This window comes from Girardinichthys multiradiatus, chromosome 18 (genome assembly GCF_021462225.1).
Source record: "Girardinichthys multiradiatus isolate DD_20200921_A chromosome 18, DD_fGirMul_XY1, whole genome shotgun sequence".
In the NCBI taxonomy this organism is placed as follows: Eukaryota; Metazoa; Chordata; class Actinopteri; order Cyprinodontiformes; family Goodeidae; genus Girardinichthys; species Girardinichthys multiradiatus.
Window position 1 is genome coordinate 31,564,236 of NC_061810.1, and position 27,685 is coordinate 31,591,920.

The 27,685-nt window shown below is 38.5% G+C and overlaps 1 protein-coding gene across 1 annotated transcript in view; it reads left to right on the forward strand.

Annotated features, from left to right (window-relative positions):
* LOC124884088 (protocadherin-16-like) overlaps positions 1–16,998 on the forward strand; it is a 114,536-nt gene extending 97,538 nt beyond the window's left edge. The window contains exons 11-21 of the mRNA XM_047391718.1: positions 3,737–3,976; positions 4,594–4,716; positions 5,956–6,165; positions 6,274–7,140; positions 7,225–7,338; positions 7,434–7,645; positions 8,161–8,312; positions 8,610–8,740; positions 9,005–9,291; positions 9,405–9,546; positions 11,985–16,998. Coding sequence (XP_047247674.1) covers positions 3,737–3,976; positions 4,594–4,716; positions 5,956–6,165; positions 6,274–7,140; positions 7,225–7,338; positions 7,434–7,645; positions 8,161–8,312; positions 8,610–8,740; positions 9,005–9,291; positions 9,405–9,546; positions 11,985–14,566 — 5,060 coding nt within the window. The 3' untranslated portion in view covers positions 14,567–16,998. The remainder of the gene's footprint in view (positions 1–3,736; positions 3,977–4,593; positions 4,717–5,955; positions 6,166–6,273; positions 7,141–7,224; positions 7,339–7,433; positions 7,646–8,160; positions 8,313–8,609; positions 8,741–9,004; positions 9,292–9,404; positions 9,547–11,984) is intronic.
* The last annotated feature ends 10,687 nt before the right edge of the window (positions 16,999–27,685 follow it).

The window sequence follows — 27,685 nt, forward strand, 5'->3', positions numbered from 1 at the left end:
CAGTGAACAGCAGTCTGTTCGCGTCACATTTAGTCCCTACTCAGACCTGAACATACCTGCTCAGCAGCAGGAAGGAAACCGGTACCAGTATAGAAAAAACAGTACTGGAAACGCTTGCAAAGCTGGTCGAGTGGAGCCAGGGAAAAGTGTTTTTCACTGCTGGAATGCCAATAAATTAACATTTTACACTTGAACATAATCTCTCCAAGAAATTTGGAAAAATATAGATCTTTAATTTGAGATAATTTACTTAGAGGGGAAAAAATATTCCCACAACAGCAAAATAATTGTTTTAACAAAATCACTGGGGACATCATTGTTTGCATCCTGAGTATGATAGAAATACAGGCCCATAACGTCATAGATTATCCACCACACTTAAGAGGGGGAAACAGAAAATTGTAGATTAATAATCTGAAAGTTCTTGAAACTGTGTACAAATTAAATTAGTAAATATTAATTTAAAAAGTCCTCAATTCTATTTGTTTTCAATTGACTGTTATCAGTAACAAAGATGGTGCCACCAGTAATTGATATTAACAAGTATTTCCAAAATATTTCTTAAAATTAACTAATTAACCTAATTTAATAACCTGTTTTGTGACATAGCTTTCAAACGGATCCTTCTACACAAACAGAAACAGTAATACATTGCTTACTTACAATGAAGTGCAACACACTCTTGGTTTAACTTTTTTCAGTTATCTCCCTCAGTTGGAAGCTGAACAGAGGAGCCTGCCAAATAATAAACTCACACACGGGAATGTGCAAGCAAATGCACACACAAAAACCTATCATCTGTTATTGTAGGTCTATTCCCATGAAAGACCAAAGAACCTCCTGCCCAGGCTTCTGGGAACCATTAGAGAAGGGATCAGTTACGCATGTTTGTGTTTGTGTCTGCACGCGTGTGTGTTTGTAGGCGTGCACTTCCACCATGTGTTTATGTGCTTGCATTACCCTTCCCCTTAGTCAACACTGACCCTGAGCTATTTGGTCCTGTGGGCTTTGTTGTGGTGTTTGAGACGCGTGTCAACATTTGCTCCACCTCCACTTCAAGTCCCAACCAGGATTCCCCCCTCTGAGAGGATGGAAACATTCAGAACCTGTCATGCACGTTACTTTTTCTGCCCAGTGTGTTTCCATCTTGAATTGTGTTCAGGCACACTGGTTATTTCCTTAAATGATGACAAATTTAATCCACTGAGTACCTAGGTTGCTCCTGTTCTTAGATCACTGACTGGATTTTGCACCAAGTGATCGCACTGTTTCCATTACTTTAGTGTCAGTGATGACCCCTTTAGCGAGAGCCATCAAGCCAATTATCGGGAATCTTGAAGAGTCAAAGAATGTAACTCATATTTATCGCTCTATGTCATAACAGGGGTGATTAATTACATTTTCAGTCAATAATAAGAGTAAGTAGAAGAATGTACAGTTCAATTTAGGTTCAAGCTCATTTAGAAAATTTTAGTTCAGGTTTTACTTATAAAGCAAATTTAAAGACAACTGCCATGACCAAATCACCTAAAACAGTAAACCATAAAGACCAATGAGAGTAAGTAAATTAGTTAAGTAAACAAGTTAAACAAGATATGAAACTCATAAATCCTTACAAAATTTGAAAAGAAATATTTACTCTCATATTGAATTAACAGCTGGTGAATAAAGAAAGATTTGAGATTAGATTTAAATGCTAGTATGCAGAGATTAAATATTCCTCAGCTCAAGAGCTACGACAGTGACAAGCAGAACACCTCTGTGTAGCAACTTAGACTTTGCGGCAACTTAAAACAAGGGATCATCTCAGATCTGGAGGAACTAGGAGACTGGAGGAGGTCCGACATTTGTCCATGAAGTGTGAATAATAAGTCAACAGTAAGATTTTATACGTAAATCCTAAAACAACCAGAAAGCCTGTCATGAAAACGAGCATCGGGAAAATAGTCTTATAGAAGCCAAGCTGGAGAATTCTGGATTAACTGCAGCCATGAAAGACAGTGTTGATTAACAGAAATGTATCCAGATTTATAAGAATGGTTGAAATGTAGTAAAAATATAGATCACCTTTTCAAAGACCTATAAAAATAAAAAATAAAAAACTTTGATAAAAGCTTTAGTTAAAAATGTAATCATTTATTAAAGAAATAATCTGTTTTTTACAGTCACAGCTAGAATGAAGTGTCACACCAAAGTCTCAATTAGAACCAGATCTGTGTGAGGGATGCTGCAATTACCATAGATATATTCAATTTTCATAGCCTGTCAGGTTTAGATTTAACATTATTTTCACTCAAACAAGAAGTTTGTTTTTGATTGGAATTGAAACAGGCATCTCTCGAAAGATAAGACAAGGGTGTCATTAAAAATGCTTCCCTAAATTGCTGACAATTTGTTTGCATATCTCCACTGGTATTTTTGACAATTTTTGACCTATCTTTTACGACGAGCTTCATATCTTTGAGGCTGGAAGGCCTCTTTTATAAGACCCTAATCTTTTACTCCCTCCATAGATTCTCTATGGATCCAAGCTAGGACTCTGGTTAGGCCACTGCACTATGTTAATATTACTTTCAGGTTGAAGAAAGATGTTGGTGAAATTAAAAAAAGACTTTATATCTAAATCTGCCAGAATGTCAATAATTTGGAGTCTTATTGTATATGCCTCTCTATAACAATAGGTATTTCCTTATAATGGAGCCTACAGGGAGAATGTAAATAGAGAATAAAATTAGTCCAAGAGTTGAACCTTGGTAACGCCATAAGAGAAGAGTGCTGATGGAAAAAAAACATTTAGTAAGGGTTACTTCTCTCACAGAAGTCCAGAGAAGTAAGATGTAAACTGTCTGAGTATCCAGTGCCTCTAATGCCACAGCGCACCTTACAGGATATTTAAATACTGTGGTCAACTGTATCAGAGGCAGCTGTGAGGTCAAAACCATCACAGTTAGAATATGGTGCCATAAAGCTACACAGGTGTAAGACATTGGAATTAAAACAACCAGAATCCTTTCTTGAATAAGACACAGACTTTGTTTTCCTTCCCTTATGTCACCAGTGTCTAAGAGCATGGCAGGATCAGAGAAGAGTCAAATTTAGGTAAAAAAACAAACAAACAAAAAAAAACAGCCTTAACTTTTACCAGGTTAAAGCTGAGGGGCAAGTTATTATTTCTAACAAAACACAAAGTGAAAAAATATAAAGAAGTTAAACACAAAGCAGTCTTTGCCCTTTCTGCCTTAAACAGTTGCATCTCATTTAATAGCATGAAATTGAAATTGAATCAACGCAAGCTCTAACCTCTAAGGGCAGGATAATGAAAAGGCGAGGGTGCCCCTAATTTCTCCGGAGCACGGCAGGCCTGGCTGTGCGTGTCTAGAGTGTGTGTTTACGGCTTCTTTCCCGATGGCTGTGGTATTCCTCAATGGAAAATCTCGTAAACTGTGGCCAGACCGGTCGGGCTGTTAGAACAGTGGTGGCGGTAGCACCCAGGTAGACAAAGCTGTGTGTGTGGAGGATATTAGCTTTGATTTGGCCCTCACACGGCAACTTTTCACACTTACTTCCTAAATAAGCTGCAGTCACACAATCCTCGAAAGTGGTTAGTTGTACTGCCTTTGATAACACACTGAAGATTTTGTATGTAACTGACTTTGTAAAACAAGCTGTATTATAGCCCAAACAGATACATGGGATTTTTCTTGTCACATTCGACCTTTCCATCATTTCTTTTCAGGCTCTCTGTCTATTTTCAAACCTCTGGACCGTGAGGAGCAGGACATCTTTAACCTCACTGTAATTGCTGAGGATCATGGGATCCCTCAACGCACATCTAGCCAGATGCTGTGTATCCATGTGATTGATGTCAATGATGAAGTGCCCTGGTTCGAAGACACCCATTATGAAGCCCAAATCACTGAGAACAAACCTGCAGGAACAAGTGTATTAACAGTGTCTGCCTCTGATCTGGATCAAGGTGAAGTATACAACTAATATAGAACATGTAATCCTACTGTATGTGTCAGTCTTGATTGTGCAGTCTTGATTTGGGCATTTGAGGGTGTTTTGTGTTTTATTTTAAATGTCCAAAATGCATATTATCATAATTTTTGATGTTGTTTTAATGTATACAGGAAATGCTAATCTGAAATAGGACCATTATTAAACTTTGTAAAATAATTTGGAGCACAAAAGTAGATAAAATGTATCTCTACTCAACCTCAATCAAACAGACACCCCGTTGACATTAGCAGTTGTTTCCACTTAAAGGTTTCGCAGGAGATACAGAGAAAATGTATTGGCCTGAACCTAAAAGCGCATAAAACAGAAGGATTATAAACTTTCTACTTAAAAGCAATTAGTGAAGTAAACAAGTGAGGCTGCCAAACTACTTTCCTTTAGCACGCAATCTGACATCCATGCAACAGAAGGAGGGCTATCACTGCCAAATGCTTAAACAGTTTAAACAACAAGAATAAAGGCTTAAAATGAGACAGCAATTTTGACTTCCTTTGCAGATTTTACAAACGAAGGTTTTGCTTTTTTACATCCGGTCTCTAAGTTAAAGAGTTGTGACTGCTTGTTTCTTTGTAGGAACCAATGGGCTTGTGACATATGGTGTCTCACAGGGAAGTTTCGCCATCAACCCATTCACAGGCGTCATAACAACCACTAAGTCTTTGGATAGGGAGCTCCAGGATTATTATTCGGTGACAGGTACTGTCCCTTGTTTGTCCCAAAGCATCACAGATAAAATGTGTTTTTTAACATCTACGGTGTCTTGCAAAACTATTCGCACCCCTTGAACTTTTTTACATTTACTCATGTTACAACTGCAAACTGGGTATAGATCAACACAATGTTGAACAGAATTGTGAAGTGGGAGGGAAAAAAAATGTTTATTTACAAATTACAATCTGAAAAGTGTGGAGTACATCTTCATCCTGCTGCCTTTACTCTGATACACCTAAAATAAAATTCCAGTACACTCATTAAATCTGGTTTATGAAAGAGTGGTAGAAGCAAATCATCATTAAAATAAATTAATAAGTACTGTTTAAACTTTGCTCCAAGCCTTGTAAAAGACAGAGCAAACACGTGGACGAAGGTGCTCTGGTCAGAAGAGCTCAAAACTGAACTTTATAGCCTACATTCAAATCTCTATGTGTGTGAGAAAACCAGCACTGCTCATCGTCCTGAATTTACCACCCCCACGGTGAGACATGGTGGTGGCAGCATTATGCTGTAAGGATGCTTTTCTTTCCTAGGGATAGGGAAACTGGCTAGAGTTGATGGGAAGACAAAGGCTAAATATAGGACAATTCTGGAAGAAAACCTGTTAGAGACTGCAAAAGTATTTGTACTTTTCAGCACAACACTGACCGTAAACTTACAGCCAGAGCTACACTGTAATGGTTTTGAACAAACACTTTTCGTGTTTTAGAATGCCGCAATAAAAATCCCGACATCTGATTAGGCAAGACTTGAAAGTGCTTGTTTACAGACATCCTACGTTTTATTTTACTAAGCTTGAACTGTTTTGCAAAGAAGAGTTTCTTTCTTCAAAGGTGAAATTTTATGAGACACCCTGATAGATTTGTAGCTGCAATTGCTGCCAATACTTTGTGGAGTTTTTCCACAAGGCGTTGACTCAACAGTGCTGAATACACATGCTCACAACACTTCCCATTTTGATTGATTTCGGAAGATATTGGAATATATGTATATTTTTCTTCTCTCCTCACAGTTATGCAGTACCTTGTGTTGGTTTAAATTGCAATAAAAAGCATGGATGATAGTGGCTGTAATGTGACAAAATGTGAAAAGGTCACAGGGGTATTAATACTTTTGCAAGAAACTATTTCACTATGTTTTAAAATTTAATGAACATCAAATGTTTGGTTTTCATTAGGTGAGACGAACTAACTATACTGTGTGTTTTTAATGTTTTGCCAGTATATGCAAAAGATGGAGGCCTCCCACCCAACTATGCTAAAGCAACAGTGAAGATCAAGGTCCTTGATTTTAATGACAACGCTCCTGTTTTTGGACGTCTCTACTACAGCATAGAGGTGCCTGAAAATTTGGAGGCATTACCTCTGTTCACCCTTAAAGCCACAGATCCAGATGCAGGAGACAGTGGACAGATTAGCTATAGAATAGCAGGTGTGACTATGTTTTAATGCTTATTTTTCTCCATGTTTTTTTGTCATTTTTATAATTTACGAGGATGATGTTTCATTGTCAAACATTCATATTTTGCTCTTTTGGCAGCTGGGGATCCATCTGGAAACTTCCACATTGACAGAAAATCAGGCGTGCTGTGCACTTCAAGACCTCTGGATCGGGAAAAGAGACCTGGGTTTACTTTAACAGTTGTAGCTCAGGACAAAGGCAGTGTTCCACTCAGCAGCAGCACCACTGTTGAAGTGACAGTTCTGGACATTAATGACCACAGGCCCCAGTTTGAAAGCAGTAGCTATACTGCCGACATTTCAGAAGATGTTCCCATTGGTTCCCTGGTTCTAGAGGTCAGGGCCACTGATTTGGATGATGGACCCAACAGTCAAATCTTCTACTTCCTGAGCCATGGCTCTCAGAGCATGTTCATCATAGACCAGAACACAGGTCGCATTATCACAGCAGCACCCCTAGATAGAGAGAAAACTGCCTCTTACACCTTTGAGGTATATGCCACTGACTCTTCCCCTGCCAACCCCCTAAATTCAACTGCTGAAGTGACCATCTACATCCAAGATGTGAACGACAATGCCCCTTTTTTCATCCAGGATCCACTTATTCTGAACATCTCTGCCAGCAGTGTATCTAGTCGGCGAATTTTAGCCACAATGAGGGCTGAGGATAAGGACTTTGGGGCTAATGGATCTGTTTTTTATCGTTTTGCCAACCCAGTGAGGGCGTTTACTATCAACTCGCTGACAGGAGACATCCAGGCCACAGAAAAGCTTCAGACTCTCACCCAAACGCAAAGGACTTTGATTGTTCAGGCGATGGACCAAGGAAACCCTGCTCAGTCTTCCCTGGGAGTAGTTATTATTTATGTAAAGGAGCAACACTACAGAGGGATCCGCTTTTCTCGTATGGCTAGAGATGTTAGTTTGCAAGAAAACGCTGCTAAAGGTTTGAATAAATGCACAACACATTATGATGTAAACAATAAATTCAATTGAAATTTTCCAACATTGTATTTTCTTGATGCTTTAGGCACAGTAGTGACAAAGACTGAAGCCCAGTATCCTGATGGCTCTAAAAATGGGATCATCTATAGCATTTTTAGTGGAAATAAATTGCAGTCTTTTGGGATAAACACCATGACTGGTAGGTTTACTTATGGCTACACATGCTACAATGAAGTATTTTCAAATTCAACTTCCTGAAAAATTTGCTGATGTGAATGTTCTCTTGTGAACTAGGTGAAATATGGGTGCAGAAATCCGAAGGACTCGACTTTGAGGACACTCCAAAACTCCGCCTAGTGGTGAAAGCAGAGACAGCATCTTCCAGCTCTTACACGGCTGTCAATTTAATTCTGCAGGACGTGAATGACAACTTGCCCCGCTTCCAGCTCCAGAACTATGTGGCATACATCAGGGAGGCACAAGGCCACAATTCTCCCATTATCCAGGTGCAGTACCCAGTCTTATACATGTTTCTTATAGTTGTATGGAGTTTAAGAGTGAATTGTAGTCTGGAGTCTAGAAAGGTCTGGTGGGGATTGGCGTTGTGTGGCCCCCCTTGAATAACATTGGCCACCCTAGTGGTCCCCCCATATGTGGTAAGTTGTTGGTTTAATGATTGAAGCTGAGCTGTCTGTTATGCACCTGTCTTTTCCTTTAAACAACTGTTATTGCACTTTTGTTCACAGAGCAGTAGTTTTAGAAGTCTGCCATATATACTTTCGAACTGAACTGAACTGTTACCCAGTGTTTAGTAAATAGTAATAGTTTACATTAAGATTATTATTTTTATGGGAATTCATTTTGAATCATTTTGTAATGTTTTTCATTTTGTAAAAAGAAAAAAAATCCTGTTATTTTAAACAATAAAACTATTTAAAATACGTTTGCTACTATTGCTATTTATTACTATTGCTAATATTTCTAAAAATGGATTTCCTCCAATATCGTAATTTTACTTCAGGTTGCTGCAGATGACCTGGACCAGGGTCAGAATGGTCAGGTGACATACTCCATTAGGTCATCATCCATGAGTGGTTTGTTCAAAATTGACCCCTTGACTGGCAGCATTACCACTGGCGCCATCATGGACCGGGAGATCTGGACACAAACAAAGTGAGTTTTTCTTTTTTTTACTCTGTCTCTATATATAATCCCCTGCTTCACTCATCAAACCAAGAATAAAACATATTTTTCTCAGTAGTATGTTTAGTTAAACATAGTTAAAAAATGGTTTCAGGTTTAAAATTACACCATAGACATTAAAAAGAGCATTTGAGTTATTCATTTAAATAATTATATCCTAATGTTCATGCTTGACCTTGCTCTTCTTTATTGTCTTGTTTGCTATAATGGCTTATGCCTCTGAGTTCAACTACAGTTCAGATACTGATATTCATTGTGTGGCATCAGGCTCGTTGTTGTGGCAACAGACCGGGGAACCCCACGGCTGGCTGGCTCTGCCACCCTCACTGTGATCATTGTAGACCTCAACGACAACAGCCCCATGATTCCTCTGCCTCGAGAGATCCGGGTGCCTGAGGGTAAGCATCTCAGTGGAAGTTAGTTCAGTGATCTTATCATAAAGCCCAGCATCATGCTTCCTGGCAGCTCACTGGGGCTCAGTGAGAAAATTCAGACCCCTTTTATGAAACAAGTTATTGCCAGCGTTTCTGTGTTCATTTCCTGTGTCTTCAGTCAAGGGTTTTTAGAACTGGGAACAGTTTTTCATTACAAAGACTCTATGCTTCATTTTGAATGCAGGCTAAATGACTTGTTTTCTTTTCCCATATCCCTCATACATACAGATACTCTTATTGGAACAGTTATCACCCAGGTCACAGGAAATGATGTGGACTCAGGACCACCGCTCTCCTATACACTACTCCTTGATGCTAACAGCCAAGGCATGTTTGGGGTTCATCATTATGGGGGAGGAGTGTCTTTGACTGGCTCTCTTGACTATGAGGAAAGGACGTGGTACACTCTGACAGTCCGCTCATCTGACTCCGAACATCAAAGTGAAGCCAATCTCACTGTGCTAGTAGACGATGTGAATGACAATGCCCCCACGTTTACCCAGGATTTGTACCAGGTAAAACTACCTTTAAACATGTATAATCATGCCTACATATCTAATTTGTAGCAATCTGTTGTTGGAAAATCATTTAGATGTCTGTTATAGATGTGCATTGTGTTTCTGAACAGGTGACAGTGTCAGAGCACCTAGGAGCAGGCAGTGCATTAATCACCTTAACAGCCACTGACCGTGACTCTGGCGAGAATGGAAAAATTACCTACAGAGTAATGTCATCCACTAACGGTGCTTTCTTCATTGATCCAAGCAATGGTGAGAAAAATGTGTGCATTTTTCTAGGTGCTTCATCACTTTTTTCAATTAATAAATCATTCTTGTTAATACATGCTTTTACTGAGTTTTGTACATGTTTGGAACAAGAAAGCAAAATATTTCTTAGCATTTTGTTTAATAAAACAGAATTTAAACAGACTTTTAAGAATGTAATTTAACACAATTGTTTTAATTGCAATCTCCACTAAAATGAAAAGGGCTACTCTAGCCTCACTTACTGCTGTCACTTTCATTGAATTAAACAATTTGCCTCAACTATTTTTAACACTTTCACCTTGTGCCCAAACCTGCTGTAAACTTTGCCAAGTACAGGTCCTTCTCAAAAATTTAGCATATTGTGATAAAGTTCATTATTTTCCATAATGTCATGATGAAAATTTAACATTCATATATTTTAGATTCATTGCACACTAACTGAAATATTTCAGGTCTTTTATTGTCTTAATACGGATGATTTTAGCATACAGCTCATGAAAACCCAAAATTCCTATCTCACAAAATTAGCATATCATTAAAAGGGTCTCTAAACGAGCTATGAACCTAATCATCTGAATCAACGAGTTAACTCTAAACACCTGCAAAAGATTCCTGAGGCCTTTAAAACTCCCAGCCTGGTTCATCACTCAAAACCCCAATCATGCATAAGACTGCCGACCTGACTGCTGTCCAGAAGGCCACTATTGACACCCTCAAGCAAGAGGGTAAGACACAGAAAGAAATTTCTGAACGAATAGGCTGTTCCCAGAGTGCTGTATCAAGGCACCTCAGTGGGAAGTCTGTGGGAAGGAAAAAGTGTGGCAGAAAACGCTGCACAACGAGATGAGGTGACCGGACCCTGAGGAAGATTGTGGAGAAGGGCCGATTCCAGACCTTGGGGGACCTGCGGAAGCAGTGGACTGAGTCTGGAGTAGAAACATCCAGAGCCACCGTGCACAGGCGTGTGCAGGAAATGGGCTACAGGTGCCGCATTCCCCAGGTCAAGCCACTTTTGAACCAGAAACAGCGGCAGAAGCGCCTGACCTGGGCTACAAAGAAGCAGCACTGGACTGTTGCTCAGTGGTCCAAAGTACTTTTTTCGGATGAAAGCAAATTCTGCATGTCATTCGGAAATCAAGGTGCCAGAGTCTGGAGGAAGACTGGGGAGAAGGAAATGCCAAAATGCCAGAAGTCCAGTGTCAAGTACCCACAGTCAGTGATGGTCTGGGGTGCCGTGTCAGCTGCTGGTGTTGGTCCACTGTGTTTTATCAAGGGCAGGGTCAATGCAGCTAGCTATCAGGAGATTTTGGAGCACTTCATGCTTCCATCTGCTGAAAAGCTTTATGGAGATGAAGATTTCATTTTTCAGCACGACCTGGCACCTGCTCACAGTGCCAAAACCACTGGTAAATGGTTTAATGGTTGCCAACTCTCCTGACCTGAACCCCATAGAGAATCTGTGGGATATTGTGAAGAGAACGTTGAGAGACTCAAGACCCAACACTCTGGATGAGCTAAAGGCCGCTATCGAAGCATCCTGGGCCTCCATAAGACCTCAGCAGTGCCACAGGCTGATTGCCTCCATGTCACGCCGCATTGAAGCAGTCATTTCTGCAAAAGGATTCCCGACCAAGTATTGAGTGCATAACTGTACATGATTATTTGAAGGTTGACGTTTTTTGTATTAAAAACACTTTTCTTTTATTGGTCGGATGAAATATGCTAATTTTGTGAGATAGGAATTTTGGGTTTTCATGAGCTGTATGCCAAAATCATCCGTATTAAGACAATAAAAGACCTGAAATATTTCAGTTAGTGTGCAATGAATCTAAAATATATGAATATTAAATGTTCATCATTACATTATAGAAAATAATGAACTTTATCACAATATGCTAATTTTTTGAGAAGGACCTGTATAATGATTGTGTAACATCATAGATGAATAAATCCATGATAATGCAGACATCAGGGTTGCACAGCGATGTCATGAAAACATGGAGTATTTGAAAATGTTGGTGAATGTTTTGGTGAAGATATGGTATAAACAAAGTCTATATTTTGATGATGTTGAATGACCAATACATTGTTCAGCCCTAATAGCTATTATTACTATTTTGTTATTGAGTGGTTATTGCTTAGTTGCTAGAGTGCTTTTCAAAAGTATTCATATACCTGTTTACTAATTAATTGGCTTTTGAAGCCAATAGGTTGCACTACATTTTATTTTGGGCCATCAGAGTAAAAGCAGGGGAATGCAAATGCATGTCATGCTTTTAAGATTGTTATTTGTAAAATACATTGTTTATAATTTTCCTTCCACTTTACTATTGTGCACTATTTTGTGTTGGTCTGTCACATGAAAGCCCAATAAAAATTACATTCAAATCTAAGGTTGTAATGTGACTAAATGTCATTAAATTTTTTTATTTTTTTTACAGGAACTCTGTTCATCAACCAGAAGACAGAACTGGATTTTGAACATCCCTCCATCCTTGTGGCGATTGAGGCACGGGACCATGGTACTCCATCTCTATCATCCATCGCCACTGTCCAGGTCCAAGTGTCTGATGTAAATGACAACGCTCCCGTTTTTCACCAGTCAGAGTACAGAGCCACTGTCTCTGAAGATGGCCTTCCTGGCTCAACCATTCTCACATTAGAAGCTGTGGATGGAGACTTTTATCGGGAAAACTGTGGTTTTGATTTTGCCATTGCCAGTGGCAACTCTGGTAATACCTTCCAGATTGAGAGTAGTGTGCACTTCTTGGAGGGCCGGGGATTCCAGACAGTTGCCAGCCTGATTCTAGTGGAAAAGCTTGATTTTGAAACGGTCCCAACTTATAACCTGACTGTTGTGGTATCAGATCGGGGGATCCCTCAGCGTAGCTCCACCGTGCCGGTCCTAATCAGTGTTACAGATGCAAATGACAACCCTCCGACATTCAGTCGAACAGATTACAGTGTTGTACTCAGTGAGGGTACAGCAATGGGGACGGAGATCTTGCATCTATCAGCGACAGATCCAGACTCTGCTCCCAACAGAGAGGTTCAGTACTCTATAAGCTCAGGACATGAGACACATCTGTTCGAGGTGGATAGATGGACTGGAGTACTGAGGCTGCAGAGTCCTCTAGACAGCAAAACACAGCTGTCCCATATGATTGTTGTCCAGGCTACTGACGGTCAAGGTCATTATGCTTTGGCCACAGTCAATATTGAGGTTAAAGACATAAATGACAACAGGCCTTTCTTCCCCCTTAAATCAATAACTGCAAGTGTCAAGGAGAACCAACCCCCCAATGCCTTAGTCACCATGCTGCATGCAGTTGACCATGACAGAGGAGTCTTTGGACAGCTGAAATATTACCTGTTAGATACATCTAAAGATAGACAAGACTTCTTCATAAATCAAACTTCAGGCGAAGTACGAACACGCTCTACATTTGACTTTGAGAAGGTCAACTCTTTTTATTTTGTGGCTGTTGCCATGGATGCTGGCAATTATTCTTCCACCGTAACATTACAGGTTTATGTCACAGGGGAGGATGAATATGATCCTGTTTTCATCTCATCAGACTTCTTGTTTGAAGTGCCTGAAGGAGCAAAGAAAGGTCAGATCATTGGCAAAGTACAAGCCACAGATGAGGACGGAGGCGTGGATGGCATTATCCTTTACTCATTATCAGAACATTCGCCTTACTTTGAAGTCAATGAATCAACTGGAGAAATTTCTTTAAAGATGGACAGCAACATTAGACATGTGAGTCGCTCTAAAAGAGAAATACGTCTGGTTGCCCTGGATATAACCGCTCACAGCCCTCTAGAGACTTCCCGCACGGCTGTCGCAAAAATTTCCATTGACGTGAGCCATACATCTTTTGGCCTTACTACAGACATGAATATGTTGCTCGTCAGCGTCATTGCTGTTTCGCTTGGGACCATAATGATTCTAATAGTAACTGCTGTGGCACTATTTTTTGTTAGATTGCGACACCATAAAAGGGAGCAAAGAACCCATAAGAGAAACCCAATTGCAGGCACCCTCCTGCACAATTTTGAAGAAACAAAACTATCATCAAATGAAATTATATACCACCAGGCTCTTCCCGGGTATGCATCGGATCAGAGTGGTAATGTTGGGGGTCCATACACTCGTGGGGGATCCCTGGATCCGTCCCACTCTAGTGGCCGTGGCTCTGCAGAGGCAGCAGAGGATGACGAGATCCGAATGATTAATGAATATCCTCGAGTGTCAAGCATCTCTTCCTCCATGCAGGAGCGTATTTCTGCCCGAGGTCCAGACTCTGGAATTCAACAGGATGCTGATCAGCTGTCAGATGTTTCCTGTGAACCACCCATAGACTGGTTTAAAGGAAAGAAACTAAGCAGCACAAATAGTACTGTAATAGCTGGCCAGGTGCCAGTCTATAGGGACGAACGTGGTGGGTATGTGGGTGTTGGGCGAGGACTCAGCATGTCCCAGCCTAAAGACTATACCTTCCCAGAGGATGGGAAGCCCCCTGTGGATGGTTCCCTTACAGCCATTGTGGCCAGTGATGAGGAGCTAAGGGGCAGCTACAACTGGGACTACCTTTTAAACTGGTGCCCCCAGTTCCAACCCTTAGCTAATGTTTTTACTGAAATAGCACGTTTAAAAGATGAAACTGCTCCACCTCATCCTCGCAGGTCATTTCATCACAAAGCAAAAGCAGAGTCCAGGATTGACCCTCCGCCTCTCATAACTTCTGTGGCCCACCCTGGGGCTAAGACTGTACCCCCAAAGCCCGCTATATCAAGGACTTTCTCTCATTTGGCCTCTTTACGAAGATCTCCCATCAGCGCTGAGGGGTCCATCTCCTCGGTTGCGATGTCTCCAAGTTTTTCCCCATCTCTCTCACCGCTGGCAGCACGTTCTCCTGCAGTTACACCCTTCAGTGTCTCTCAGGGCCCTTCTGCCTCCTTGATTAGCACAACTGAACACAGTTTTGAACACAGCGAGGAGGCAGACCTGCAGATTTAAATACTAAACTGCTGGATTAAAACCCAGTCACTGCTGTTCAAAACACGTGCTACTGTTGGACCACAGACTGCAACTTGAAAGCTGTAATTTTAAACTCTCTTCTGTTCCGTTTCTCAAGAAAACAACTACACAATGCTACACTCAGACCAAAAAGCTAAGGCTGTGGTGCTTTTTATGAAGAAACACCAGTTACAAGCCAAAAAGAATTATGCCTTTCTGTGTGTGAGTGTGTTTTCTGTATGTGTATTTTGTTGATTGGTGTTAATTTGCACATTCAAATGGAGATTTATACCTGATGTCAATATTTTGTACAAAGCCATTGTTTATATTTTTGTACTTACATGTGATTTCTGTCAAAAACATTAAAGTGTCAAAGGGTAGAACACACTTCAGAATATATCTGTATATGTGTAGCTTGTACTGTATACTTGTTCGTACTGTGTGTTTGTGACATTTTATGTATTCTCGACCTTGTGGTTAAAATGAAGCTCCTCCTCAAGGTTTTGAGTTTAAATTTTGTATCAAATAATTGTAAATATTTGTAGTACAGGAGACTTCTTTGGTTTTCTAAATAGAATATCAGCCAGAAAAACGTGCTCTGTGATCCAATGTTCAACTGATAATAATGAATGTGAAAAGCTGAAAAGTCTTTAACACATCCCTCCAAACTGTGCAGAGGAAAGGGGAATTTGACACATATTCTTCCTGTACATCAAGAGCAATGGCTTTAATTTCTCACTTTAAGCCTCACTGTTTGTCCCTGTTTTATTGTGAAGATCTTCAGCAGGTATGTGGAAAATGGAAAATAACTTGTTCTGTCAGCAGCAGAGCCAATCCAGAACACTCTAAAAGGGTCATTGTTTTATTCTAATTTGAGACAAAATTTTTTCTGATAATTTGTTTTTGTACGTTATTTAAACAGTGTTTAGTCCGTTTTGACTTTTTATCAGCCACTAACAAGTTTTATAATTTTAGATTTCAGATCTTCAAGCAGCTCATTGAAATGTTTCAGATGTTTTTACACAGATGCCTACATCCGATCACCTTCATGATCCTTAATGTGTTTTTTGGCAACCTTTTACAGAATAAAATAAAGTGTATACTTCTTTAACTTAGTGTCGCTGCTGAGTAGCCAGTTTAATACTTGTGTTATCATCTAACATTTTACAGTACTCTTATTAAGACACACTCTGAAAAAGAGGGGCTTGATAAATTATTTACAGGAATGTTAGAATATCCTGACCATTACAAAATACAAAGAAGCACTACATATTTACTGAATGAAGGCACCTTTTTTTTATAACATTTTTATTTAACAGATATTGAAAATAAACTTGCCTACCTTAAAGGAGAAATCATAACAGAGCTTACTGCAAATAAGTTCCCACATATCAATCTAGATCTGTCCTGAGTCATGTTTTAAAAAAAAGTGCCTGATTAAAGTTCTTGAGATCACATCGTTGCTTCTGTTACATCTTTTTCAGCTCACCTTGTTGACTAGCAATCATCTAAACATGTTTATGCTGTGAAAATTATCCATACATTGCACCTGCTGGTTTTTGCAATGTGTGAAATTTTCAAAAACAATATTTGCAGAACCAACAGCAGTTGTCTAATGCTATGTGGCTTTTAGAGGTGGGTCCTTAAAAGTTGTTTTCTTATTTAGAAAATTCAGATGGACATTTATCTTCTGTGTCCCACTCCCAAGCCTTTCAAATGTACCAAGTATGAGCAAGATCGCCAGTAGCGATGCAGATGTATCTAAATAAAACTGAACTAAAAAGTATGATAAAATATCTTTGCTGTTATACAAGATATTCTAATAACCTTTCTCACACCTCAAAACAAAGACGTGCAGCATATCATGAGATATTCTTTAAGCAAGATCCATTCAAAATAAATACCAGAAGGGTCCTACCTAACAATTGAGAAGAAAAAGCTATCAGACGTGATTAATTTATGTATTAATTTACCTGAACTATACAGACACCTTGAGGTGCCTTTTTGGGATTGATAATTAATTATTTTCATTTGAAGCAGAGGCAGTGTCACGAAGTGTGAGTGAGAGAAAAGCATTTGGTGTTACACAGCTCTGTACTTAAACAGGATTTTATTATTATTCCAAAGTATCTGTTAGTAATGCTCACTGTTGCTACAGTAGCACAGTGACCATCACTATAAACAGCAGGCTTTGTGTATTCACTAGAGACGGCTGGTCCTTACCTTTACTCTCATATTTCCAAATGGCTGCCAACATTTCCAAATGCAGCAAGTTCCATAACAGGTAGAGGTTACATGCTCCATAAAATAAAACTGAATAACTTTGTTGTAATGCATTCAGCTAAAATCTAACTCCCTGTTATAGCAGCCTGAATGAACTGCTGATTTGCCTGTTGGAAAAAATAAATAAACCTCTCACTAAAAATGGCTAACTTTAGTTGTCTTCCTTTGTTTACCACTGCCACACCAAAGAGTGTTGCTGTCAATGCGGTCTGTTAGTGCTGAAGTATGGTGTGTTCACTAATGGATAAAAGAAATTGGATCGGTCAGTCAATTGTAAAATCATCCAATTCTGGTCTCACCAGATGATTTCTCAGATATGAAGAAGAAGAAAAAGAAGTGGCTCTGAGACACAAATGTAACAACAAACCTTCTCAACAAGACTGGCAAGGTTGGTTTACTTCAAGACAAAGTAAACAGAATCAGGTACCAAGCTGAAGACACAAGCATCAGTTCCATAACAGGCTCAGGTTATGAACTAACTTCTGTGACCGGAGCCTTGGATCAGAAGCCAGTGTATATACACAGAGCTCAGATGATTGAGTAAGAGGGCAAAAGGCAAGTCATTACTCAAGCTTAAATTAAAGGCTGTGTGTAAATTGAATGAAGTCTATCATTTTCCCATCAACACAAAGTCAATACACAAAGGTTTGCGTTTAACATGCAATCATCACTGCAAGGCTGCCTTTTTACTTAAATTGTGGCTTTTAGAGATTTTTTGCTGCTGGCATGCCTGTGATTTTAAAAATCATATTCCGTGCTTTAAATAACAATAAGGTGAAAAATCCATAAAGAAACTACTTTTTTAAATTAATTTAAGCCTTATACAGTACCTTGGTAACTTTTTTACATTGTGTCCCAATACTACCACAACCTTTAATGTATTTTTCTGGGATTTAATGTGATCGATCAACACAAACTACAGTAAAGCATGATTGTGAAGTGAAAGGAAAAAAAAGGTACATGTTTTTTTAGAAATTGTTACTAACAAAATCTGAAAGATGTGATGTGCATTTGTGGTGTGCATGCAGTCTTGTGTTAGCCAGATACCACTATATAAAATTCAATGCAACCCATTTCCTTCAGAAGTCACCTAATTAGTATAAACTGTTCACCTATGTGCAGTTTAATCTAAATACAGCTACCCTGTTCAGTCCTGAAGACCAACGAACACACCATTCATGTCAGGGGTGAAGTTCTATAAAGGTTTCAAGTAGGGTTAGGTCATAAAACCATATTCCAAGCTTTGAACATCTCATGGACCATAGGTCATTCTGAGATCCAACAATGAAGAGTATGGCACAGCCACAAATTTACCAAAACATGTCCATCTAAACTAAGAGCAATACTCAGAAAAACAGCCAACAGGCTTATGGTCACTCTGGAGGAGCTACACTGATCTGCAGCTTAGGTTGAAGAATCTGTCAACAAACTATTAAATGTGATATTATTGAAAGAAAGTCTTTAGATGTCTTGTTGGCAGTTTGCTGCAGGCTGTACGAAAGACGCAGGTCGAATAAGATCGTATGAATAGATGAGACCAACCTTTTCAGCCTTCATAAAAAATTTTACACCACAAACACCCCATTCCATGGTAAAAATGGTGGCGGCAGCATCATGTTGTGGGGATGTTTTTTTTCAGCAGGGTCACAGAGTTACATCAAGATGGTTTAGATAAGAAGCATTTTAGGTGTGAAAATGCTCTAACCAATGTGCAAACCTCAACTAGATTTGAAATTGGAGGAAACATTTGAAAATCGATGGTCAAAGCTGCTCTCCACCCAGTCTGACTGAGCTTAAACTAGTTTGAAAAGAAAAATGGGCCAAAATGTCCACCTCTACATTTATAGAGCTGGTAGCGACAAACCTTGAAAGAATTTTGGTGAAAGTTGGTTGTGCAAAGTAGTGTCACAGGGGGTCTACATACAAATGCATGCCACATATATCCGATTTTGATTTGTAAAAGAACACATTGACCATTTTCTTTACACATCATGAAGTGCCATACAAAATACTTTGAGGTTTTAGGTTGTTAGATGACTAAATGTGAAAATGTTCAGTGGGTATAAATGCTTTTGCGAGACACTGTAAGTAAGCTGTGGTGGACTACATAGTAGAAAGTATACAAATCTTGTACCTCTGCTTGTTTTACACTGAAAAATATCACCACTGATGTTTGTTTTGCAGTTTCTCAGTGGTGTGAGCAAGATGTAGTAGAGCAATGGTTTGCGTGGCTTTCTATGCTTATAATATTCCTGCTTAAAGCTGTTTTACAGAAAAAAACATTAATTCTTTGAAATCCTTAAACCTGTTGGAGAAGAAAACCTTGTTACTCATGCTCATCAGTTACACACTTTGATCAGTGAATATGCTATTTCTTACATGTTGAATAATTTTGCCCTGGTACCTGCGTTTCACACTTCTAAATGGATTCAATGTTGCAATTCTTTCAAGCTTAATTCAGCTGTTGAGATTCAATGTCTTTACTTGTTGGTAAGTGTTTTGTGGAAGATGGCAAGTTTATTGTGCTGCAGAGCTTGGCTACAAATTTAGAAACACATTGTTACCGATCACCTGATAGCAGACCATTTGAACGACATCCCTTATTATTCCATTGCATTTTATAAAACTTGAGCAGCTTTCTTTCTTGTCTGATCTGTTGTGAGCTCATTGGACTTTCCCAGTGTATTGTTTGTCAGTTTAATGAGAGTTTTTAAACAAATCTTTAAACATTGGCAGACTGTGTGGGTTGCATGTGTACAATCCAAATGCAGACTCACGAGCAGAAGCAGGAGGACCAAAAGTCCAAAAAACATACATTTTTTTGTGAGAATCAAAGCAGGTATACACTAAAAAGCAGACAATAGCATCCTAAATCCACCAATAAACATCTGAACAAGATTGAAACAAAGAACAACTCACTGATGAAACATTGATGACATGCTGGCAACAACAAAGAAAACTAAGTTCTTGTCAGGGGTAATCATCTAACAAACCACATGTGTGGGGAGTCAGCTAACATAGAAGCAAACAGAAACAGGAGGAGGAAAAAACAGAGGTGCACAAAGCAATTTTATAATTAAACAAAAAAATAAACTCAACCACAAAACAGAACAATTGAATACATCTGAAAATGCCAGACTTACACACAAAAACAAGAAAATCTCAAGGATCATGACACACAGAGCCAAAAACATAAACCATGACACAATGAATATAAAACCCATTGGCCATAACACGTACAGTTTCCAGATACCCCTCTTCAAGGTCTCCTAGGGGACAGGAAAAAAAAATATTGTTTTCCAAATCACTAGGTATTGAAACTATCATCACTATTACATTAATAACATAAGAGGATGTATTTACATTTTCTAAGTCTCTGTGTGTTTCACATTGTCAGTAAACATGATAGATTTAAACTTGTGCAAAGCATTTATATTCATAAATCATTTTTAAAGCATTCAAATAAATTTTGCATAACCCACATTAAGCTCACAGATGTTTTGGCTATGTGTCACTCTCAACACTTTAGGTTTAAAGGTATTTTCTATTGCAACTCAGCCAAAACAGACAGACTTCTAAGAGCAGATCCTAAAAAAGGTCCCATGCTTGTAGTGATCTCATTATGATGACATTTTATATAAAAAGAATGCAGACATCCAATCTATGCCAAGAGAGGACATGGGAATCTTTGCATTTGTGCTTTGGTAGAGAACAACTCCTCTGTGGTGAAGCTCAGGCTTCTGTCCATTTATTACAAGGCCGGAGCTGAGCACTGTCTTTCTCCTCTTGCTTGGATTACCTTTAAACACCTCATACCTGAAGATTGCACGGAAGTCTCTGCTTCTTGTTGTTTCAACAGATGGCTAAGTTCCAAAGACGCTCCATCCTCAGTTTAACATGATCCTTACAACAAACTCTTCAAAGAGACTTTTTCTCCCTTCTAAGATCTTCATGTCTCTCATGAGTTGTGTTTTTTCCCCTGCTCTTTCTTCAAGGTCTTGCCAGGCTACTTGCGTGACTAGAGGGAGTGGAAAAAAAGATTTCAAAACCCAATAGCACGCGAGCCCCAAATCTATTTTTGGAGAGAATTCTTTAAAAAAAAGAGAAAAAAAAAAAGCCACAGGGAGAAATAGGCAATACTGGGGTGAAGGGTGTCTGTTTCTCATTTGGCCAGGCCTGCCTTCCATCCTGCCCCACTGCCGTCAGAACCACAGCACTATGGGGAAAGAGGGTGGCTCAGACTAGGGAGAAGTGCTTTTCCTCCAAAACCGTGGCCAAAACTATGGTCTCTCTTCTAAGCCCCTGTCACTTAGCAACAAGGCCAACCTGCTTCCCATTACCAGGCCATCTGCTTGTGTTTCAGACTTTACTTTGTTTTGATTTGTTTCTACCCTTTTTAACTTGTCTTGAGTTCACCTTTTTTAAATAATTGTATGTTAATTTTTCTCTTATTGTTCGTTCAAAATAGTCTGCAGGTCTGAAAGGCATTTTTACAAGTGCTGCTTGCGAAATCTTTGAATAATGTATTTTAACTGAAGGCAGAGGTAGAAGTAGTGTTCAAATATCTTTAAAGTAGCTGTTGAGACTGCAATACAATGACGTGAGAGACTAAGAAATTACAACCTACAGTGAAAACCCTGTAAAAAAAAAAAACTACCCTTCAGATCAATTTGACAGCAATATCTGTTAACAATGTTTAATATATGACATATGTTTTGTCCTTATTGTCAATTAGGATGAGCATTTCAAGTTCAGATTTTGTGGTTATCCTGAAATCTGAAAAAAACATGATGTAATTAATTCAGAATTGTTTCCACAGTTGTTTATATTCTCTAGATCAAGTTTATATGATAACAGCTGCAATTATTCAATTCCTGGAAAAAAAGTGCAGTCTGTCAGTCTGATGGGGAAAAAACATTGTAGACAGTGCATGAATGAAAATGAGGCTCTTGGTTGCCGAGCAATGACTCACAGCAATATGCTGTGCTGATGGGAAGTAATTCTCATTGATTTAGAATTTTACAGACTTGAGAGAAAGATTTGAGTCAAAATAAATTCAATGCAGATTTTAACCAATCTCTTGGAGTCTGCTAAAATAAAGCCTGCTCGACAATAGAGGACAGCGATAAACACTTTATAAGCAATTTCAGCACAATAAATGTTCAGCAGGGCACAAAAATGTTAATTAAAAGATACATTTATTTTCTATATATGTATTTCTATACAGAACTATCCTTTAGGTATAATCAATACCGAATTAGTACAACTAGATAATTACATAATTATTTTTTGTTTGAAAATGTTAAAGTTAAACTGTACTATGTAATACCTAAATGCTGAATTAGTGTAACCATCTGTAGAATTCACCATTAGTCAAAATAGTAGGAACAATATTATAATTTTTATGTCAGCAATGGTTTTCTGGGCCTAGGCTCTCAAACTTTAGTTAACTTGAGCAAATATCCTGCAGCTTTTATATGTGTATTTGATTCAACACATATAACTCAAATAAATAGGTCATTAGTAACACTTTGCATAATCTGTTTGGATGCTGAGGGGGTAATTCAACCGTCTGATTCAGGTGAGTCGGACGAGGTGCAGGTAAAAGTTTTAGGACACTGGTCCCCAGAAAGTGGAGTCTGAAACCCCTGCTCTCAGGTCTTCTTATTTGGTCCCTAGCTGGTAACCAGTACACTGCTGCGGGTGCCTCTGGATGTTGGACGCTTTCTACAATGTTGTTTTACACTTTATGGTCTATGGCACTGGACAACTTGAATGAGGTCAAGACTTCTAAAGTTTAAGTCTCCCTCGAATTGTTTTGTTTGTGCCTTCTTTGTGTTGTAGTTGCTCAGCCTCATTTGGCCACAGACTTCTTTTTATTTTTTAGATGAACAACGTCCAGTTCTAGACCAAATTTTGAGCCACAGTGACGCCGTTGTTTTTTCATGGTGGCACCGAACAAAAGAATGAAAAAAAAAAGGTTAATATTTCATCATTCAATTTTAATTCATTAATAAAGTAAAATTGTAAAGATAAAAGGTAAAATTGGTCCACGGGACCAATCTGTTGCTGTTTCTGTGCCAGTGTATATCATCATAAGAAACTGATTTAGAATTATGTCTTCAGTGTAGGGTTTCATCTGTAGTCAAATATTATCATCATTGCCAAAATGAACACCGTGCTCAGAAAATATGAGATCTGTCATGAACGGGTGTGCATCAAATTGTATATCCCTTTGGGCTTTGAATGCCTTTTGATGACAACAGAAGTGGAGGGATCATAATCTCCTTAGTGCACATCCATCTTTATGGGTATGTATATATTATGTGTTGTTTTACATCTGGACTAGACTGGTATAACTTTCATGGGTCAATTACAGAAGAAACTTCATAAAGCAGTCCAGTCAACATAGTTGAAGCTGAACCTAAACTCAATGAACACGACTGTTCTCCTTCAACAGCCAGTTCAGTCATCAATAAGCTGGTAAAGATTTAGTCATAGCGTCCTTGCCAGGGTTGGACACAAAACTAGTTTCCTGCCAGCTTTAAGGTGAAGAAAATACAGGGAGCCATCCCATTTCTGTCTTTTATTTTCCAGTTTGCCTGTTAACTGCAAAGACCAATTTAACTAAAACATAAAGAAGCCTCGACATCAACTTCATCTATCATGTCAACCTGATACTAGCATCCTTTGTACGAGCCTGTCATATGGAAGCACAGTTTTATTTTTAATTATTTACACCTCAACTATCTGCTTTATTCTATCAGCTTTATTCACATTTAATCTTGTTTCATCCATGATCCAACATTTAAACTCCATGTTATTACTTTCTGTTTTGGAATGTGAGTCAGACTGATTGAAGGAAAAATAAAGAAAAGGGCTGACACAAACCATCTGGGTGAAGGTTTATCGAGTACAGAATGGAGATACATAAACCTACAGAAAAAAATATCTTTTTTAAATTCTCTTTTTTAATACTGCATGAAAAGTTTATAGTATGTAGCAGCCCATGGGGAAACACCCATCATCTTTGCTTGAAAAAAAAATACAGATGCAAAAGTCACAAACTGTGGGTGAGAGAATGAGAGAGTCCACATAGTGACATGCAGTAGTAGCATAAAGGCTTGCACACACATTGTACTGTTAGAAATTTTAGAGACCGCAAGCAAGTCTGCACTCCAAGAGAAAAGTGCTTTTTTGGAATAATATGCTTCTATGAAGTGTTCAAGATCTATTCTGGTTTTTAGGGAGCATATGAGGAGTAGCTAAAAAGAGCAGATTTATGATCTAGTTCAACTCAGAACTCCTGCTGCAGCCCTTTGAATCAGCTGGAGGCTTTTAAAGAAAGTTGTTTGGACCTCAAAATAATGGAAACTTACAATTCTCCACCATCCAAGTTTTAGGGATGAATTAAGGCAATCTAGTGAGTTAAAGGACAGATCCTGGTAAAAAAAAAAAAAAGAAAACAATAGCATAAGCCAAAGAAATGCAAAAAGAATATGGTTGTAAATTGTTTAGGTTGCTGGAAGATTTGTCTTTCAACAGTTTAAATGATTTCTACCCAGCAGTCTCATTCAACTGTGAATAACTCTAAACTACGTGCTAAGCTTTCACAAAGCCAAGTGGTTATTTAACCATCAGTGGAATATTGGAAACCAAACCTTTTATTCTCCGAAAACATCATGGTATAGAAGAAATTTGGAAAAATGTTCTCAATAAATATTTTTATATTTATATGGAATATTACATTAAAATATATGACATTTTGACAGGAGTGTGGTGGCCGTAAGTTGCTTTGGTGCTTCAGAACCTGGACGATTTGCCATAATTAATGGAACATATTCTAGCAGAAAATCCTGAAGGAAAATGGCCCTCAGTTCATGACATTAAGCTCAAGCGCACTTGGATTCTGCAGCAAAACATGGATCCAAAGCAAAGTCACATCTTGATTTAAATCGAATTAAGATGTTGGAGTATGACTGTTCATGCTCAAAAACTCTCCAGCATGGTGAAGTAAGTTATTCTGCAAAGAAGAGTGGGCCAGAGTTCTTCCACAGCAACATACAAGACTTATTGTCAGTCAACGCAAACACATAATGGCAACTGTTGCTGCAAAGCAGTTCAACTAGGTTTAGGGGGTAATTGCTCTTTTGCATATGGTTGGATATCATTTGAAAATTGTTTGAGTAATATTAACTCAGGTTAAGTGTGACAGAAAAGCAAAATCAGAAGAAATCTGTGACGGCATAAGAAGGGAACATTTTATGTTGAAAATCTCAACATCCTCTCAGTTGGTGCTTTTTTTATTGATTTCTTTTTCTTTCTTTCATATGTAGAGTGTAGAATATGAAAAAGATCACATACTCTGTACTGTCTATATTTTTCAGGCTGCCAGTCCTCTTATCTTTCCTGGTTTCAATCAGCTAAGGAGACAGAATTCATTTGCAAATCAGTGCAACCAAACAACAGTGTGGTAAGAATGGTGAAGTCCAAAGTATTTTGAGCCTCATTTGTCTTGCCACACGTCTAAAATAAACCCAGCTACTGAGTAAACTCGTTTAAGCATTGCACACTTCTAGTGAAAAGAATTTCCACTTACAGCCCCATCTGCTTTGACTTGGATCCTCTGAGTGTACAGATACTGCCTGGAGTGTAACGATGATTCACATTTTACACAGCAGTATTCCTCAGAAATATTAATTTTCCTCAGATTTTCCCTCATGACCATAGGCTATTCAGTTTACATTTTCATCACATGCACTTAGCATCAATGTAAACCTTTTACAGCTTAAAGGGATTTTTTGAGTTTGAAACTTTAAAACGGGGATTGTAATGCAACTGATACATGCAGAGAAACAGTTTTGCTCCTTTGACGTAAGGAGAACCTCACATGTTTGCAAAAATGTAACACAAAGGGAGTGAAATTTATTCTCACACATAGTTTGCTGAAACTGTTACCATCCACCTCTTTAACGCCTAAAGTGACACAATATAAGCAGTTATATTTATTTTCCATTGCAAAAGTCTCATTTTAACACAAATAATTATAATTTCCCTAAAACAGAGAGGAATAAAAAAGCCTTTCACCATATTTGTCTCCCTTAAGCAGTATAAATTTCTAAATTTAAACATTATACCAGAGTACAGATTGCTTCTGGCATTTTTTATGAAGAACTGCAGAGTGGAGCAGTCAAAATGTAGGACCAGTTTTAAATATGATTATGTGATTTCCTGCATTGTACCACTCATGATCCATCTGTTGCAGGATAAAGATCAAAAGAATAAGCAAGTGCAATAATGAAATGTAAATAATGTAATGTTTATTAAAAATTAAAATGGAATCAAGCTTTGATGATGGCGGGTCTGCAGAGCTTTAAATTCAAGATATCAGCCCATATGCTAATTACTGAAAACTCCTGATAGAAACTGATGAAAAATAAAATGTGAAAAGGTAAATTAGACCACCTGAGTGCAGCTTGTGTATAATTAATGCTCTCTGATAAAGGATATGAGATGCAGTATTAAAGGTGAACTTTTCCACTTGTTAAAAGTCTTAAAGGATTCCTTTTGGATTGAGCTGATCAAAATGTGCTGCTTTTTCTCGTTGCAAATGTGATTTAAGAGTTCAAAGAATACAGTTTTATTTTGACAGAATGGAACATGAATTAGGATTCTCCACTAGAAGTTAACGAAGCACGAACAATGTGTAATGGCCTTCTGAGCTTCACAAGATTTTGTCTATTTTCAAACCAACAGTTTTGCGACACCTGGTCCATTTGCAGAATCTTCAAAAGCTTTCAATTGAAACTGAAAAATAGAATTAAATGTCTTTCATCCTACTGTATATCAGACACAAATGATGCTCCTTGTTTTTAAGAAAAGTCGACCAGCTAGTCTGTTTCAACTACTGAGGGATCACACTTCCCAGGGTCCCTGGGAAAACTTACTTCAGGGTGGCGGAAAAGAGGCTCAGACCATTAGTCTGACCTCAGATTCAGGAGAAGCAGTGCAGCTTTCTTGGCCATGGAACAGTGGACCAGGGTTAGTATTCACAAAGAATCCTAAGACTGAAAGTAGCCCCTAGTTCAGCAGCAGGACAGATTAAAGGTGCACCTTTAGTAATGTAATATTAGCAAGGACAAATAAATTATTGAAACAATATTGAATAAGAATGAATAAAAAGTGAACAAAATTACAAACAATATAGTACAGGATTATTTATATATTTACAGATTGTAAAATGCTTTTGAAAAATAAATTTGGAAACAATTTGGAAAAACTCGAGAAAATATAAATATACATAAACACAAACTCTAGACAAGATACAGTACAATAATCTAAACACTATATACATAGAAGGAAGATTTAAATGATGTGAATAAGTATTTGCTGTATTGTACATGATGATGTCAGCAGCCTAAGCCTAAATGGTCATTTATAACGCTCTCCCGTCTGTGGAAAGGTTCTCTGGTGTGCTGCTATCTCCTCTCTAGCTACTGATTGCAGCAGGTACCAGAGCTGCTCACATTCCAGGCTCGTGCTGAAAGCAGAGGGAACAACGCATTGATCTGCTCGGTAATGCCTGTTTGTTCCCACCGTGATCCCGGGACCAAATCTACCTTTCAACATTCCTCTCTTCTCTTCCACCAGCAGGCTCTGCTCCTCTGTTCAGTTAATTGTTTTCCACCTTTTTTTCCCCTTGTTTTGTTTTGGTCATTTTATCAAACTAAACCTCCTTATACAAGAAGGGGATCACAGTAATATATATATATATATACATATATATATATAACAACCAATCACAGCTCTTAGAAGACAGCTTCACACCTAACAAAC